Source organism: Salminus brasiliensis, chromosome 11, assembly GCF_030463535.1.
Source record: "Salminus brasiliensis chromosome 11, fSalBra1.hap2, whole genome shotgun sequence".
Taxonomy (NCBI): domain Eukaryota; kingdom Metazoa; phylum Chordata; class Actinopteri; order Characiformes; family Bryconidae; genus Salminus; species Salminus brasiliensis.
The window spans coordinates 15,132,673-15,151,306 of record NC_132888.1 but is presented as its reverse complement, the minus strand read 5'-3'; the positions used below and the strand labels follow the sequence as shown (position 1 = coordinate 15,151,306).

At 39.9% G+C, this 18,634-nt stretch overlaps 1 protein-coding gene and 1 long non-coding RNA gene across 8 annotated transcripts in view; one reads left to right on the top strand and one right to left on the bottom strand.

Annotated features, from left to right (window-relative positions):
- Window positions 1-18,634, bottom strand: part of nf1a (neurofibromin 1a) — a 63,948-nt gene that overhangs the window by 3,447 nt on the left and 41,867 nt on the right. For 2 of the 6 annotated variants that reach the window (XM_072691923.1, XM_072691925.1), the window contains 23 exons: window positions 15,601-16,033; window positions 15,162-15,502; window positions 14,528-14,730; window positions 14,222-14,415; window positions 13,935-14,075; window positions 11,242-11,521; window positions 9,977-10,191; window positions 9,792-9,853; window positions 9,384-9,525; window positions 8,614-8,715; window positions 8,318-8,458; window positions 8,041-8,167; window positions 7,557-7,688; window positions 7,321-7,456; window positions 6,751-6,908; window positions 6,245-6,367; window positions 5,455-5,573; window positions 5,130-5,230; window positions 4,196-4,338; window positions 3,746-3,792; window positions 2,662-2,878; window positions 2,182-2,259; window positions 1,583-1,636 (listed from right to left, as the gene is read on the bottom strand). In XM_072691923.1, the coding sequence (XP_072548024.1) occupies window positions 1,583-1,636; window positions 2,182-2,259; window positions 2,662-2,878; window positions 3,746-3,792; window positions 4,196-4,338; window positions 5,130-5,230; window positions 5,455-5,573; window positions 6,245-6,367; window positions 6,751-6,908; window positions 7,321-7,456; window positions 7,557-7,688; window positions 8,041-8,167; window positions 8,318-8,458; window positions 8,614-8,715; window positions 9,384-9,525; window positions 9,792-9,853; window positions 9,977-10,191; window positions 11,242-11,521; window positions 13,935-14,075; window positions 14,222-14,415; window positions 14,528-14,730; window positions 15,162-15,502; window positions 15,601-16,033 (3,689 nt within the window). Of the gene's footprint in view, window positions 1-1,582; window positions 1,637-2,115; window positions 2,260-2,661; window positions 2,879-3,745; window positions 3,793-4,195; window positions 4,339-5,129; window positions 5,231-5,454; window positions 5,574-6,244; window positions 6,368-6,750; window positions 6,909-7,320; window positions 7,457-7,556; window positions 7,689-8,040; window positions 8,168-8,317; window positions 8,459-8,613; window positions 8,716-9,383; window positions 9,526-9,791; window positions 9,854-9,976; window positions 10,192-11,241; window positions 11,522-13,934; window positions 14,076-14,221; window positions 14,416-14,527; window positions 14,731-15,161; window positions 15,503-15,600; window positions 16,034-18,634 lie in introns of those variants that run through there. The other 4 variants (XM_072691926.1, XM_072691928.1, XM_072691924.1 and 1 more) reach the window with 3 other exon arrangements.
- Window positions 12,840-18,328, top strand: LOC140565806 (uncharacterized). 2 transcript variants are annotated; one of them, XR_011980614.1, is made up of 3 exons: window positions 12,840-12,977; window positions 16,389-16,559; window positions 16,861-18,328. It is a non-coding gene; the product is annotated as an uncharacterized lncRNA (long non-coding RNA). The 2 variants fall into 2 exon arrangements; XR_011980615.1 differs by lacking the exon at window positions 12,840-12,977 and adding an exon at window positions 13,007-13,251.

Below are 18,634 nucleotides of genomic sequence, written 5' to 3'. Positions count from 1 at the left end.
GACTGAAATAACTTTAGTTACACAATCCCTACAATAATCTACTGGTCTCTGGCATCCATGGGGAGAAGGTTTTTCCCACTCCTCCAAGGAGAATTCTTTCAGTTATGTGACTTTTCAGTTTTAGTTTTAGGACAGATGGTCTCCTTTTTCTTTAAGCGCTGATGTGCTGCACCTGGTTCTAATTGTAGGCATTTGAAGTAGTAATAAATGTGTGTGTGTGTGTGTGTGGGGGGGGATTATTAAATCAATAATTAATAAAAGGTTTGCGTAATGTGACAGACATAACATACAAACATGTTAATTTGTAATTAGCTAATAGTTTAGTATTTCCTGTTAGTTTACTATATACTATAATAGTTTTTACTGAGAAGTACTATAAACATACCCTTCTCAATCACTTACCACACAAGAATTGCATACACCAGTTTAGATATTACACTAAGAGCAGCGGTTCTCAAACTAGGGGCTGAAAGGGGTGCTTAGACGGCTGCAGAAAAATCTTACAAGTTGTATCTCTAAAGTTCTCTTTAATTTGCCAATGTAAAGTTTATAAAAACCGCTTTGACATTATTTATCATTGCTGATATTAAAAATGTGCCAAACAATTAAAATTCATGTCCACCCCAAATGCCCACTAAACGAGCTATGGGTAAAGTCGGGAAACAGTGACATGTCTATTGTACGTGCAGGTCAGCAATGGCTGCGGAGAAAGAAAGCTCACAAAATGGTGTCTGGTAAAAGAAGATCTTGGTCCAGTAAGTAAAATTAAAGGAGAGTGGGGCGCAATGACACTCTCCATAAAAAAAAAGAAGCTTGAGAACCACTGACAGTATTTTCTCCACACAATTACTACAAATATTACAGTTATTTTCATAATAGAGATGGGCAACATGAGAGTATTGTTTCATTACAGTGTTACATTTTGCCATCATGATCAAAAATATGCTTTTCTGGGCACACTGTGGATCTGGTCCAAACCAAAGAACAATAAAGAACTGCATGTTAGGTTTTTAGGGAAAAAAAAAACAGTGCAGTGAGTCTCAAAATATTGCAATACAGATCATGTATTGTGAAAATGTTCCCAAGTGTTGGGATATATATATATATATATATATATATATATATATATATATATATATATATATATATATATATATATATGATATGTGATATATATCTCAGAGTAATACTCTTGCAATATTGCCCATCCCTGTGTCCAACAAACCATGTTAGATTAATCAATAATAAAAAGTAATATAAAATGTATAGAATTCTCTCAGTCATGGACTGAGCCTTTAATACCCTTATCAACCAGAAGGTGGCTCAAGATGCAACAGTGCTGCACCAGGTGAGATATGTGCCGTGCTCACAAGTCCAACTAATCACTTACAAAGAAACAAAGTGAGAATTCTTTTAAAATTCTCATTTTGTACCCAGTGATGTGGACTACAGCATGTCTTTAAAAAGCAAACTATATTCTAATTAAGATCTTGGAGCAGAAAGAGCAGCTGATTTCAGAATCAGCAGCAGAAGGGAAAAAGTCTAGTGTCAGGTTTTAGCACACACAGCAACGGACGAATACCTGGAAAGACGAGGTGTGGTGGAAACACAGCCGACTTAGAGCAAGGCAGAGAGGCTTCACACACGTACAAAATAGACACAAATACACACATACACACAGAGGGGTGGAAAAGAAAGCAGACATGAGTGACATTTACAACTCAAAAGAGAGAAGAAGAGACAATGAATGGTGGAAATTGAACTTAAAACAAAAATGATAGCTGATTCTCTCCTTATTAGATCATTAATAAACAGTAAGAGAGACATAACATGTTAACTAACGTGGATGATTTTCATTAATAGCTCATATATAATAGTTAAAAGTTAATTAGTAGTAAACAAGGGATTCTGAAATGGTAAAATTTATGATGGATACAAACTAACCTTAAAAAGAAATACTGGGCATCATTAACAGCCTTATAGCAGATTGCTGCTGTTGTCTTTTTTTCTTTAAATATCAGACGACTTTTATTGGCCAAATCAACCATCACTATCATCACTACCAGCACCAAAAAAAAAATTATTACAGAAGCGATAGGCACTTAAACCAGTTACCAAAGTCTGCAAACTATAGAACTGGACATTAATTGCCCATCACAGCTCTATAGTTTAGGCTTGTACCAGCGGTTTTCGGTGGCATCTCTTCTGTTGTCCTGGCATGAGACAAAGTCGGGGAGCGTCTATAAACTATAGGGCCTTCTGAATTCACAGCAAGTCCCAAACAAAGAAGAGAAAGTGCAGTGAAGTTAATGTAGAGTCAAACACAGAGATGAGAACACACATACCCAACCTAGCACACACACTTTAGAACTTCTATAGCACATGTCCGTAAACACTATGAAGTTGTAAGAAGGGGGAAAAAAAATAAATAATAATCATGTTCATCACTTGGAGAGGCAATGATTGTGCATGACATGACAAAGCCTTGCATTAGAGTGCAGCAGAGGACACAGAAGCAACCACAAACACAGCACAAAAATCCCCACACAAAGTTTTCATTCATAAGCTTTATACACACACACAGACACACAGACACACAGACACACAGACACACAGACACACACACATTTTCTGTGTGTGAACGTATACACAGCTGCTCACCTGGCGAATGCTGTGAGGTTGCCAGTGAGGTCATGGAGTTGGAGAGGTTGAGGTTGGCTGTGATGCTGAGCTGGCTCTGAACGCTGGGTGGGTATGGAGAGGTGGGCGTTCGCTGGGACTCCTCCCCTCCCTCTTCTTCAATACCCGGAAGGTAGGTGTCGATCAGAGCGTCCAAGAACTTCACCACCAGCTCAGCATAATCAGGGATCTGGGTTTGCTGCAAAGAAAAGAAGAGCATGGCTCGTGATGAGGCCAAAAAGCTCATCATAATGTGTACTACTTTTTCTCTGATAACTTGTTCATGCAATATCATACTGTTGTCTAATAACAGCATGCTATTTTCAGTGTGCCAATACTAAAGACAATTATTTCAAACAATGTTTTGGGCTTCCTTGCTTCGCCATTTGCCCCACCCATGTTTCTCCCCTTTTTAGCCATTTCCAATTCCCACCTACTAACTAGGACTGGTGGGAGCAGGAGAGGCCACGAATAACTGCTGCATCACATTTGCCATTACATTCTGGAAACATTGACTCAAACCAGACAGAATTTTTCTACCTCCCTATCTAGCAAGTAAAAGGATTTGCTTCTAATATTAATGACAGAAATACTACAGATGTAATCAACAAAAGAGGCAAACTGACCTTACAAAAGCAGACAACAACACTTGTTGGTCCAGTTGCAGACCAAAGCAAATGGATGGTATCATTGATCGCAAGTGGTTCAATAAAATGAGAAAGTCCTTCTGACTGTCTTTAGACTAACAATAGGCCATGACTCTGCTGCCTATTAGCTATCAGCAGGCCAGTGAAAGAGCCCTATAGAAACAGAAGGCTGTAGCAGTATTGAACTGTTGAAGATTCTATGAGCGGTACATAAATAGTACATCTTTGCCTTGAGCTAGTGTTATGTGGAGGAAAGGCAAGTAAAGGGGGAGGAGGGGTAGCGGAAGGGGGTTTGAACGCTTTGCTCAATTAATGCAGGCAAACCACAGACACCTCAGTGGGAAAGCAATTGCTTAGCAGGCTAAATTTCGTACTTCCTGGGGAAGACGAAAGGCTAACATAAGGACAATTAATCATACCTTACAGAAGGGGCCGGCAAACCTCCAAAGTCCATTAAAACCGAAGCCTGCAAAAGAGAGAGAAGTGACAGTGGGGTAATGACAGAGCAGGAAAAAGGAGCAGAGAATGAGAGATGAAATGAAAGTGAGGGGAAAAGGGCCAAAGAAATTATGCTCTCAGCAGACCGAGACCTTAGACATTAAATTAGTTCAATTTTAAACTTGATGCCACTTAACTACATTCCTTCTACTTTCAGATATCCACTGAACTCTTCTCCAATTAAGACAAAAACATTATTTCTTCCAAATTATTTCTATCTAATCAGCCACACAGAGAACTTCAGAAGTCAAAGTTTACATCATGACTGGGATTCATTCACAGCTTTTAAAGATGGGATTTCTCACTGTTGATGCACTTAAGAATCCACAGAAGAGCAGAAAAAAAAAGCATGAAGGGGAAAGTGTTTTTACTCTGAAGGCAGGAGGGTTGGTACTGAGGGGGTGACTCCTCATGGTAGACCACACTCTGGACGATGCCATGGACAGGGTTCAGCAAGTTGGGGTCCTGGCACATGGACAGCAGGGTGCTGATCTTGGAGTCCAGCAGATTGTGCCTGGGGCATGAAGGCCACAAAGAAGAAAATGAATGCCATAATATACATTTTCAGTAATCTAAATGAGATCACATCCAAAAAATGATGGCTAATATAAGATTAAAAAAATAAGATCAAGTGATCTGGAAAACCCAGCCTTGAAACATCGCACAATAAACCTGCCCATTGCTGTTTCATAATGAATCTAAATATTAGCCTCTGTCAAACATTGTAAACTACTTTTTTTACTTTTTGTTCACATCACTCAAATAAATCTTGACATCTTAGCATGACATGGTGAACAACAGAGTGGTCCACTAAATATGTGCCATAAGCCACCCATCTGAAATCATCCATTTGGGCTCATTAAGGAGTTACAGTTGCAGCAATACTTGCCACATGTATGGCCTCCTGTAGAGAGCAGCTCAGATAAGAATGGAAAATGTCAAGTGCTATTTTTGATGAGCTGCTTGACACTTCTAAAAGAACACACTCCACAAAAGCCACAATCAACAGCCTATGTTGACTGACTGACTCAAATTGATGAATGCTTCTGTACACGTATTCTACCTTAAAGCATCCTAGGCTGCAACTCGCCTCAGTGCTTCCGTCTTCTAACCCCAAGAGCTCACTCCAAACTTTTCTCCACTTTCACTCATGGGAACTCCAACAACACAAGATTTCAGTACTCCACCTCCTCAGATACATCTAACTCAGTCCACAAAGAACTTGCTTAAACCCGCCTGGCAAGCACCCTCAGTTTTGTTGCACCATGTACTAAAAGAACGTGGCCCGGAGGGACAGACACTCACACAACTGGAAACACCTTTGGGAAGACCACGCTGGCTTCAGCCAAATATTCGTACAGGATCCTCTGGTGGAACTCATCGGTGGTGTACTTCACTTGAGTTGCCTGCAACACAACAGACTTTCAAACACATTCTACGCCACAAGAAACGCCCCTGTCCAAACAAACAATGATCGAAATTAAGTAGAATCCAAGTACGTTTAAATAATTCTGCACAATTTGCTAATCTTTTAGCATTAAAGAGACTGGCTGAGAAAACCGGTCATTTCGTAAAGTTAAGAAAACCAATGTGGATAGAAAAGACAAGACATCAGGACAGAAGGTCTCACCAGCACAGTGAGAAGCAGAGTCTGGATCTTTGGGTCAGTGAGCACTTCTTCATCCAGTAACACATTGGACTCAGACACTGAGACTTTGCGCAAGTGGGAGTTGGCAATTCTCTGAGTTTCTGGAGAGGGATGGAGGAAAGTTTGTCACTGTATTACAGAGCCTGATATCCCATCTTCAGTCTTTAAATTGCAATTAATTGTTTGATGATACTCAGACTTGCTGAAATTATCAGAGGAATGTATGAATTTGGAAACTTAAAAACTGAAAATCTGCGTTGTTGAGATGTGTTATCAGAAAACAGATCCACTAGTGTCATATTGTAGGTTCAAGCAAAGGGCACGATATGGACAACATTGTTGGGACAGCTGCTCATTTATTGCTTCTTTTGAAATTAAGGGTATTAAAAAAAGAAAAGGTTTATCCTGCTTTTGTTAGAGAAATTGCATCTACTGTCCAGGAAAGGAGTTCTACTAGATTTTGGAGCATTGATGTAAGAATCTGATTGCATTCAGTGCGTTAGTAAGGGCTATTAACAGACTGAAAGGTTTCAGTGCAGACGAGTACTGACGGAGCAAAGTTTTGTGAAAGTGACAATGTCCACACAGATATTTTAGATATTAGATTACATATTAATTTTGTCATTTAAAGGTTTCTAAATATCTGTATTTCAATATACGTATAAGCACTTACAGAAGAATCACAGTATCAAAAAATATGCATCATTGAAGTTTCCATTCACGGTCATGCTCAGCTCACTGATCATGTACAGTACTTTCTGGACAGTCTTACCAATGTCGTAATCGTTCTCAGCCACCCGTCTTATCTTCGGAGGAGTTGTGATGCCTGATTCCATCTCTGGTCTCTTTGGTGCTTTGGAGTCAGATATCAAATGGTCAAAACTCTTCCTGGTGCCTATGAAACAAACCAATTAGGTTTAAGCAATCCAATCCAAAGTTACATTTACAGCTCTCTAAGCCTATGAGTTCAGGCTTTGCAGCGGCCTCAAGAAAATACTTCTTCATTAATCTCTTCATTAATCATCTTACATATTCCAATCCTACACTACGGTTAATGAGTAACAAAAAATAGGCCTATATAGCTCCACAGATGTCATAAAATATAATTTAACATCCTTTTTGTCCTGTGAAGGCAATATCAAATCAACAACAGTCTTTTCAACTAGAAGCAAAAAGGTGTTTTTACTTTAGTAAAATCTGAGATTACCAGTCAAGTAGACTTAGAATGTTTTGTGGCAAAATTACGTGCAGGAGCTCCTTTCGCTGGGTGTTCCTTACCCAGTAGCTTCTTGGCATTGGCTTGTGAGGGCTGACCCATGTCTACGCTCATGGACTTGCGTGTCCGGGGACTAGTTTGCCCCACTGTGGGATAGTATGCGGCCAGGTAGCGCTCAGATACTTTAGGGGAGGTCCATGGCTGACTTTCCTTAAGCGGCCTGAAATGACAGACAGACAGAAAATAAACACTTAAGACCCAAGACATGTGTCACATTCATTTAAAACTAAAGAACCAATTAAAAAGTAATACATTACATTTATGAAATTAAAAATTAATGTAAATATATGCTCATACAGTCCCAAGATATTTCAGTATTCACTGTAAGATGAGATATATATTAAGAGCACAACCAGTATCTTCATAATGTTCAAAACAGACCAAAAGATTATGAACTGATTCAAGGCTGATGTTCGTAATAAGAAAATGACATCCTTTCAAACAGCAGAATGGAAACTACCACCACAGCATCTGTTCCATGTCTCAGTATTTCTTTGCATATTTCCTGTACACATTTAAAACCCTCAAGTCACAAACACAGAAACAGCACCAATGTTTCTTCCACATCTTACCTGCAGCCAGGCTCAGGGTGATACACTGAGTATGTGTCCACAGGGAAATTTTCCATGGTAACATCTGAGAGCAGCAAAGACTTTCTGTGCTTCAGACTGCAACGGCTGCGCACCTCCTCTGAGACTGTGAGCAGAGCTATAAACACACACCACATACACACATTATATGACAAAATATGACACAATGAATAAAACACTCTGTGGAGTTGTATGAGAGTTATGTTAATTTCACTCACCTGCCAGGTAGGCCACACTCTGAGTGTTCACCTCGAATTTGTCACAGTTGCGATGTTTGCCCACAAGGCCTAGAAGAGTGTGAAGGATACGGACCGTCCTTGCTACTGTTGCAGAGGATGGGTGTCTGTAACCTTCAGGAGAAAAATTGGCAGAGAAAAGAGAAAACATGCTAAATGCATTTTATTGGTATAGAGTTTATTGGTACATTTGGGCCCCCATTATCTGTGCCAAAGCATAAAACCATATAAAACATTACACGAGTACACACGGAGTGCTTTTCTGCCTTTATGAGTGACAGTCTATTAACAGAGCTTTTTAAACTGCAGCCAATAACAGAACATATCAACAATCACACAATAATACATGACTGTTGCACACTATGACAGATCCAAACTCCCTCATAACGCCAGTTACACGCTATGTCAACCTGAGATATTTCATATTTCAAAGTTATTGCTGCTTGCATCAACTATCAACTGTTACCTTTTAGCAGATGTCCCACTAGTGCAAAATTGAAGTTGGAGTTGAAGTTGAGTCCCACAAAATGGTCCATCTGTTTACAGTCCCATTCTAGAGGCTTCCGAATCTCCATGAACACCTCCTCAGGACTCTGCATAAGCAGAGAAAAGATTCTCAGCATTAGACTTATAGTACTGTGATTAACATTTTGCCTAATGTCTGCCGACAAACGTTTATATCTTTATTAACACACAGTAGCAGATCAAAACGGATTTTGCGCTCGATTACATATGTTTAATACCTTATCATTAAAAACTCGTAAGCTGTCTAGCGTGTGTAGGTTCTGCTCCAGCAGCGCAGTCCCAGCAGAGTACAGATTCACCTCATCCAGCTGCAGCACTGCTACTGCCACCCAGAACAGAGCCTTGTGCATGGGAGAGTCCTAAACACAGCACACACAACCCTCTGCGGTCAATCACAGTGCTGTAGATAATATAAATCATTTCTAGACCGTCAGGGCTCTAAAAAACAAAACAAAAAACTAACATAACAACAAGGTGCTGTTGAGTAACCATTCTCTCTTCAACCAATAGGTACCTGGCTGAGGAGGGGCTGTAACTTGGTGAGTGCGATGACCGTGGCCTCAATGAGAACCTGGCTGTTGTAATTATCCGGTCCCTTTAAGCAGCTCTCCAACCCCTGCAGAGGAAGAGCATTAATCAGGCTGACCAGTGGAGCTCGGCAGCAGCAGCTACAGATACACAGCCACAGTGAATGGCACTACAGCAGTTCCCCCAGCGCATTGCCTTCTGCAGATAGGGCCCCCCTGACAATCATGCGCTTTGCAGAGGAAAAAAAACTGGCTGTCTAAATGCTCCCAAGAGAGGGACAATGATATATACGGATACAGGAGCTGAGCTGAAGAGTGGAGATTCTTAAAGGTTTTCTACAGAATGACAGAATATGACTCAGCATAATTTGGATGGTATTTGAGTTGACGCAAAACATACCAACAATGACTGCACTAAACACCTTCAGCTGCATATTACAGCTCATTCATCATTTTTAAATGTTAGAAAAGTCCTTTCTCTTTCGTTTGCCTGAATTGACTAAAACTGAGCTCCACTAAGGGCGGTTTTGTAGTGACATTATTAAATTCTTGATTTCTGCATTGAAAACTTTTTTTTTTTATTACAGTGCGTTTTACAATCTTTTTCCACATACATTTTGAGCTACTGGTAAGCATTAAAACTTGTGGAATTGTTCTGTGGAACAGGTATAAAAAACACCACCACCACACATTTGAGTCACTTTTAGTTTATATATGTGAAAAATAAACATGCTTCAGAATGAAAAGGGCAGCTCACCCGATCTATGCTGAGAAGTGGACTGGCCTTGCTCAGGATTCGGATGATCTGCTTGATTTGGCCATGAGTCACACGCTTACTGATGCAGCCAAACACCACCAGGGCTCGTGGCTGAAGAGATGGGTTATACTGGAAAGCAAACCTAAAAGCAAAGACATAACCACTGAGGAAGCTTGCATTTACATAACTGAGTGAGTGAATGCTAATAAAAGGCCTTAAAAAAAAAACTAGGACTTTAAAATGACATTTGCTATATACACACACGTATATATGTACGTATGTATGTTTTAATGCTCCAGAACATCTGATTAAACTCATAAGCTAATTAACAATTAATCATTTTTCAGAGCAGGGGAAACACAGGGTGCTTCAAGTACTGAGAACAATAGTTTTAGGTTGTTTACGCACTTCTGAGCCAACTCTGTCCACTGGTCCAGCCACTTGCATCCAGGAATGTCCCTCATACAAGCCTGAGGACAACACAGACAGACCACTTTAAGCAATGAGATGATACAAAACAGGTCATTTTGTGTGATCCTGACCACAGAGCAGCATAATGTGCGTATATCTGTCATGCAAAAGTGCACACCAACCTCCATGATCTCCAGCAAGGCTTCAGTGACTGTCTCTAAAGAGGATAAGGCGAATGTCTCTCTCTCATAGGAGCCTGGAGAAAAAGAGCGGTCTCTGTAGCTGGACCGGAAAGCTATGACCGCTGCTGACTTCACCTTACTGATGCCGAACAGCAGGTAGAACTTGGGCAGGGAGAATTCAGTCAGACTGAGTCGCAGCACCTGTTTAGTCTCCTCTACAAGGAAGAGAACAAGGGCACACATCAGGAGAACCATTACAAACTGAAGAGATGCTAGGAAGCCTTACTATATGTCCAAGTGGACACCCCTTCTAATGAAGGCATCCAGCTACTTGAAGTTGCACCCATTGCTGACACAGATGAGGAAATGCACACCCACACAGCTTGTCTAGTCCCTGTAGAGAAGTAATATTAATAGAATAGGACCATCTAGATGAACCTTGAACCTGTGAGGCTAAATGCCTAATGCCAGGCGTGGGCTAAAGGGTATAAAGTCACCCAGAATTGAGCTGTGGAGCAGGAATAATGTAATAATGTGTGATACCTTGATACTTTTGAGTTAGTGAGTTGAGGATGAGGTGGGGTGTCTTTTTTTTTTTTTGATTCCCTTCTGGATGCCCAACCACATGCATTTTAACCCATTTAATAAAACTTTAGTAGCCTTATTTTTCTTCCAGCCAGAAATACATAAACCTTACTGAAATACAGTCAGAAGAAATGAGTTTATACCAGGAAGGTGTTTTCCTCCTGTTAGTCACTCTGATTTACTAATTTTCCTGTTAGAGCAACTAAAAACGTGTGGTTTCCACACTTCTAAATAAGAATTTCGGATATACTGTAGACCTACCAGAAGAAAAAGTCTCCTTATATCTAAATAGTCTTCCCTTGCATCACTAACAAAGATAACAGATAAAACCGGCTCTCCCCAGGTATGCAAATATATGTGGTATGTGTCTATGACACAGTTTCCTGCACAGAATATATTACTGCAGATACATTTCTGTCTGACTGAAGTCATCAGTGATATTTATGGAAAATATGTTGATTTTCAATACTGAATAATAACTCCTGTTGCTCCACAACGTTCTATAATGGTTCATATAATTCACACAGGTCAATTGTGACGAATTCTAACACAAAGTATACAGCGACAACAGCTTCTCTTGTTTTAGGCACCATAAAAGAAGAAAAGCCCTTGTTCCACAAACGGAAGTGAAAATACTATTAAATAATAAGACAAATGGAGGCAGGTATGTGTTTTCTTACCACTGAAATTGAGCTGGGAACAGGTACAAAGTGAGTGAATGATGTTAATGACCAGGCCATGTGTAGAGGCTCTGAGAGAGAGGGGCCCTGTGGCCACAAGCAGCGTGACTACATGGAAGAGGTATGGCAGGTGAGCTGCCACGTCCAGAGAATTGTTAAAGGAGAGCATGAGCATGTAGCGTGCCAGGATGGCAATGTCATCCCACATCAGGTGCTGCTCCAGTGTTGGAGTGGGAGAGAGACACGTCTTATCGATAATCTTGCACATGCGGCCAATGACCTGTAGAGGAAATCAGAAAATGCTGTTGTCTAGGGGTAAAAACTTAACACCCAAGAACACTGGCTATTAATTCAGTCACCAATATTTCCAAAAAGAGCTAATAACGTTTACTGTTAATGCTAAAGTTTAAGATCTAAGAGGTTTCAGAATAAGAATAATACCGTCACCATCATTGTCATGACCACTAGCAGCTATATTCTCTAGTCTACTACATGCTGCTGCTTTGTGTGTGCCTATTATAACCCTTGGTCCTAATATTCCTTTTTTGTCTGCTGCTTCTGTCCTATTTTTCACTTCAATGGCAATGTGCAGTCCTGCGAGTGGCCACTAGGAAGGCGCTCTGTATAAAGGAAGTATATTTGGAGAGACACACTCAGGCATTCTCCCCCTTCACATGACCTGGAATACCACCTGTCCAGACTTCACACTTTAGCTTCTGTTACATTTTGTCCAACTCAGGAAGTAGATAAAAGTAGATAAATAGTGCCTTTTGTTTTTAACAAGTTTAGTGTCTTTGTTTAGTTAGTAATTTATTTTGATGCATGCTCACCCCTAAAGCAAAGCTTCCTTTTTGCCTCTATAATGTGCAATTCTAAATATATTTTTATTGATTTAACTGACTTAAACTAATATGGAATAATTTTACCTAACATTTTTATTTTTATTAATCATTTGCTGGTTCCAACTCCGCAACAAAGGCAAAAAAGCAGGAAAGCCTCTGACAGGCTGGTTTCTACCCTGCTTGCACCTAAGCCCTGCCTCCACATGCTTTTTATCAACCCCCTAACATGCATTTTTCAGATGTGCTAAGAGTCAGGAGACCTTGACACTAAGTAAAAATACTGATATAGGCCAAAGTATCATGATATTATGTTTTGCAATACTGTAACAATTCTCAAAAACAAGGTACTGATTTCACGAGATAAAATGTGCGCTGTGTTTAAACCCTGACTGCGAGATAGCAGTGTTGCACTCTGTCATCAGAACCCACTTATCTGATTGGATAAAAAAAGTCACCTTTTTACAAGTTTGTGAGAAGTTAGCACTTATTCTAATGATAGTATTTTTATGGCATTGAAGAATAACAGTAAGCCTATAAACGGTTTTAACAATGTGTCCCTCTGTGCCATTTACCTAAGCATTACTTGCATGAGGCATACAACCTCCTCAATAAGGTTATGTTTGGGTCTGTATTGGACCCCAAATGTTGTGCGAGACGGGGAGAAGGCAGATGCAATGACTGGACAATGCCTGCCCTTGTGCTCCTAAACTGGCATGTTGTGACATCAGCAGTGGCTGGCACATGCTAGTCAAACAAGGCTCTGCACCCATTCAGTTTAGCTATAAACCTGAAAATAGAGCTACATATGACAAATGGAGATAAGTAGATAAGAAGACGAATACCAATGCGCTTGCTACTTGCTGCTAAAACACCGCAATGCCCGAGACACTTGAGGTTAGTGGACTTTAAATCACAAGAACCACCCTTTACTCTGCCGTCTGACAATGATGTCCATTCACTGTAATGACTAACAGTTGTTCATATAATAGGAGAGAGTGGCTGGCTGGCTTACTATTGTGTTTCTGTTTGAGTGTGTTCATGTACGGATTGGGAACAAGCATTTGTGTACAAACGCTAGAGATAATGGAGTAGGAGTACGAGGTCGGATAAGATCAGTGAAGCTAGAAGAGAAATGGTTTCGGAGCACAAAAGGCAAGCAACATCAAAAGTAAGTCAACCTCCATTTCAGAGAGGGTCAGTAGGGTGGTACCGTGATGAAATTTAGCTTTGCTGTCAAGCCGATTACAGGCATTTCTTCAATGATTTAAGACTGTTCATGTTTACATCAAATGATTAACATACTAAAGTTAAGATTAGGATATTTAAGCATATTACAATATGAGGCATTTGAATGCAAATATACAGCTGATCAAATACATATCTTAAGTTGGTGAGAAGTTCTATAAGTAGGTCTAATGGTTACCATTTAGTTAGGAGTATGACAATACTGAGACAAGTCAGTCTTATTTATTTACATAGTGTATTGTGCAGATGTGAACACTAATACAAATATACAAATACATTTACATAGTAAGTGGTTTTATTTGCGTGAAAGTGTTTAATTATTGATAAACCCTTTCTCAGGGATGGAAGTATTATTTGTATTTTATCTCCTAATAATTTTTACTCTATTTATGTTTAATCTATTGTAATGATATTTGGTGTTTTACAAGCAAAAATAGCCAAGATTATCTTCAAACCTTTATACAATACGGTATTTTTTAGAGGTGTACGTTAAGAAATAGAACACCAATTGGTTGTATGTTCTGTTCTTTTATATGAATAGCTAACAGTTTGCTGTTGCTGGATTTAGACCCATAGCCTTATGTCAGTTCAGTACAAAAGACTTACCTTACTGGATACCAGTTTGACATTTCCTGAAGCAAGAGCCACAGCTGTGTCCGCCATTACTTCAGCTTTGATGGATCCCAGGCCCCCAGTAGCACTGGTCTTTATGAAACTGTCCAACACCACGTCAAGCAGATCTGATATCTAGAGACGGAAGGCAGAGTTCCAGTTTAGAAATCACTAGAGTCAGTATCTCTAAAAAAAGAAGTAAAGTCTGGAAGACCAACTACTTTTAAAATCAACACAGCAGGGGCATAGTAATAGAGCAGAGTCTGGTGTGAGAATTCTACCTGTCCCAGGCTGCCCCAGATCTTAGCCTGAATTGAAGGGTACATTTGCTTCTCATTGATAGTCATGGTGATGAGCTTGTCCAGTATGGCAGTGACACGCTGACGCTTGGCGTCGTCATTGTGCTTACAGAAGCGCACCAGGTTACGCAACCATGGAGTCATGTATTCCAGGCACAGGTGCTTCAGTTCAATGCCTGTAACCCCACAACAGACAAGAATAAGGGAAGAGGCAATGAACAGAACCCAGTGGCTATGATGAAACTGTTGAATCTCAGAATGTAGTTCTGGCACATGTATGGCACTGACTAGACTTGCTGAATCCAGAGATGCATTCTTCCAGGAACTCCAAGGTAAGGTGGGGTTCATTGGCTGCTAGTGTCTTACTGATGGACACGATGAAAAGTGTGTTGTTGGCTGGAATGCATAAGCCAGATGTCTCCAGGAGCTGCCCTTCAATCTTGAGGTTAAAGGTACAGGTTAAGGCACACAGGAGGTTGTATGCTGCTGACCTGGTGATTGCATCAAAACAGATAAATTATATTAGTAGCATATATAATGTCTGTTGACAGATCTTCAGAAATGCAGATTTAATGTTTCTGCAAGTTCTCAAAGAGATATGGTTGATCTGAACAAAAAAATAGCATTTATCAAAGCAATAAAGAACCACATGTAACAGGTTCTTGGCTCTCAAGTAAGTGTTTTTATTGTCCTAAGGACAGCGAGTTCAAGTGCCTGGCAGCTGAACTAAAGACATACAAGGTCACTATTAGCATTTCTAATCCGTCCAAACCAGCAAAAACAGAATCTTGCTAATAAAAGGCCCATTGTTACAATAACTGGGAGCATTGCAGCGCTCATCCATGACTGTCCAAACAGTTAGCCTACAGGGAAAACCTAGCATTGTACAAACTTCCAGGCCAATTAAAATCCCTGGCCTTACCTCAGGCTGGGGTCAGAACTGCCCAGGTTGAGGAGGGCAATGTTGAGCAAAGTGCCAGGCACATCTTTAGGCCTGATTTTGGTGTGCTGAGGAATGGAGTCAGGCTGAGAGAGCTCCCAGCGTGTGCGGATGTGGATGATGGACTGCACTATGGCATCGCATTCCTGGTGCATGAAGGTGAGGGGTGTGCCTTGATTGGCAATGGTCAAAGTGAACTGGTTCTCATCCACAAGGCAGATCTCCTCAATCTCCGAGGCATAGTAGATGTCATTGAGGAAGACTGACTGGCCTAGAACACGGGTACGCTCGGCTGAAGTTACCTGCACAGCTGTAGAGCCCACCTGCAAGGAAACAGAAGTAGTGACATTAGAAAGAAAAAAAAAAAGGCAGTTGGTGAATCTCTTTAGTGGTGCTCCATGGAGCTATCATGAGCAAGTACCTTAATGGACACTTTTGTGTCTTTGTGAGCCAGTTTAAGAGCATTATGGAAAACTTTGAGATCTTCTTCCAGAGCCAGGGTGGCAGCAGGAAGCTTCTGTTGATCAGGTTCCACATGTTCGGCGAGTCGTGCAGGTGAATCGATAAACAACAGCTTCTTACTCCCTTTGAGACCAGTCAGCAGTCGCTCATGGTATTTAGTGTATTCCCGCACCCATGTGTTGCAATTGTAGATGAAGACTGCGGCCACGTTCTCATAAGCAAAATTTGGAAACACAACAAACCATTTGGAGAGAAAGTCCGTCTTGAAGCGGTTGCTTGGGCCTACATGAGTCAGGTCCACCACTATCTCATAGTGTTTGGCATAGTATGGCTTCAGGGTGAGTAGCACATGGTAGATCAGAAGGTCACCATTGATCTGTCCAGTTTTAAACCTATGGGAGACAAAAAGAAAGGTCAACAAAGGTCTCAAATTTCTTGTAAGAGCAAATGACTCCTGTGAAATGCAAAATAGAAAAACATTTACAATTATTGCGGGTGTTTCCAGATGCAATCCTCATACTCCAGAGGCATCAAATGAGCAGGTATAAACGGGGTACACGTACATAACCATATAGCCACATTTACAAACACTTCAATTACTTTGTGTAAGGCTCTACGTGTGAATAACAACCAAAATAAATAATTAAATTAGAATACGGTAAATGTATTGACTGTACACTCGCATTTGACAGGCCAAGGGTTATTTTGTGCAGTTATTTACAACCTGCGTTGTTCATTCTTTCACAGCTGGAAGCAAGACGTTTCTAAATTCAAGGGGCCCTAAATAAATCTAGCAAGCGATGGGCAGGAAGTGAACATTTTGCATATTAGTCTGCTGCTTTCATTGGTTCTGTTCACACATTCATCACCACACTCTGCGCACCTTTCAACAAGCACCACCAACAAAGCTCAACGCAGGTAAATAATCAGCATATATGTACATAATACAGTACTTGCATTTGTCCTAACTGTGTTAACATTGAAACATTTCTATGCTTATTATATAATATTATTATTATTATTATTATTTTATTATTATTATTATTATTCTTTATAACAATTTGAAAATGTGTTTATAGATTTTATTGTGTTAATTTTATAGAGCAAGATGTTCAAGTTATTAATTTCATTACAGAAATAAATGTCAAGGCAGTGAACCCTACACAAAATGAACACATTTACAAAATGAAAATGTTCTCGATTCTCCACATTGAAACAGGCATGGCGAGCCCTTTTATCCCAAGCTTTACAACAGAGTTTCTACAGAGCACCTTAAATTCCTCAGATGGCCTTCAGAACATGACTGTTCCAGTCAGTACTTCTCCTACTGGTGACACAACAAAGTGCGTCATTGACCCTCAACTAGCATTCATAGTGGCTGTATCTTCTGGGAGTCTGATCATCTTCCTACTGATCTCAACCTTGGTGCTGAGCTGTAAGGTTATTGTTTTGAAGCGGCAATGCCAGGCTCGACGTCCAACCCGCAGTAACGTTGACCTGGTGAGTGGAACTGGCTACTGGGGCACTGAAACAATTGAAGGTGGCATTGTAGGACCATGCGAGACCAACCTTCTGTTAGAGGAAGTCAGGACCGACGCAGAGGATGAAGAGGTGCATGAAGAAGCAGAGGAACCTATTCTGCACCATAGCCTCACCACAAACATGGATGCAGAGAATGCCCCGGTCACAATGCAGACCTCTACCTCCAGAGATTCCTGCATAGATCCTAAAGAGCTGGAGAACATGCCTCTCATGGTGTGAGCTTAACTCTCCCTCCATCTAAATCACTTATCTGCCTAAAGGCAGGAGGTTATTGATAATGGCCTTACCAATAGGTACATCGATTTTCTGCATTTCATAAGATTTAGGACAGGAAGATTTTACATTAGACTAAAGATCTTTTTGGAAAACTAGTAATTTCACAGGCAAATATATTTTACGAAACATCCTTTTTATGCACAACTGCTGTTATATTAACGGAGCTGATAATACTGCACAACTAATTTGTTTAGGAAACTCATGTTTTACTATTGTGATTGTTTTAGGAAATGTAACAGATGTTTTGGTGACACTTAAACCTATGTACATGTAACTGGGGTATATCATATTGCAGAAAATGTCAGTATGTCAGACGCTGTATTTGCTAAATAGTGATGACTAAGATCAATATTCTGTAAACGTGTTTCTTAAAACTAACTGTTACTTAATGTTTATATAAAATAAGAATACGGGATTTTCTATTATTGGTACAATTAAACCTGATTAAAATCCCCATCAAGATAACACACATCAGTTAGTCTTGTAGACTATTTGCATTTATCTGTCTAAAGTATTTCTACTTTTGGCATAGATCTGAAATATTTGTACATTTTCCAGCTGATTCCAAAATACAAATACAAAAACTTGCTAGACACAAATATAAATAAGCAAATACTTAAAGTATGGCTAGTCAAACTCATGAAACTCACTCTTCAATGCTAGAACCCACATTTTGTCTATAGACACAGAAGTATATTAGTCCTAAAAATGTCTTTGCTGTTAAATTAATTTGCTTTTTCTTTATTCTTGTCACTGTGTACCAGATATGAAATTGTAGTGTAAGCAAATACTACCCTTTCTGTCAGAAATGATTCTCGTTTTTGTATACCACCATATTAAAAATAAAGCTAAATACTAATTATAATTAACCCACTGTACATGCTGGATTTCCTGTATTTTGAGGCTCATCTGATATTTAGGTATTGTTCGTACCTAAAATCTATTTAAACCGGATCAAGTTCTGAATGGAGTATAACATTCTGAGCACATTTCTCGCATTCATAAACTGAGCGGTGAGATATTCTGACCCATGATATCTGAGCTATGTACATACATGTCTACATCAAACTATATCCCAGAACATGACACAGATATGTAGCAGATTACAGAGCTTTCTGATCGGCTTGGATTTATATTATGCAAAACACTATCAGGCCATTTTAAAAAGAGAACTA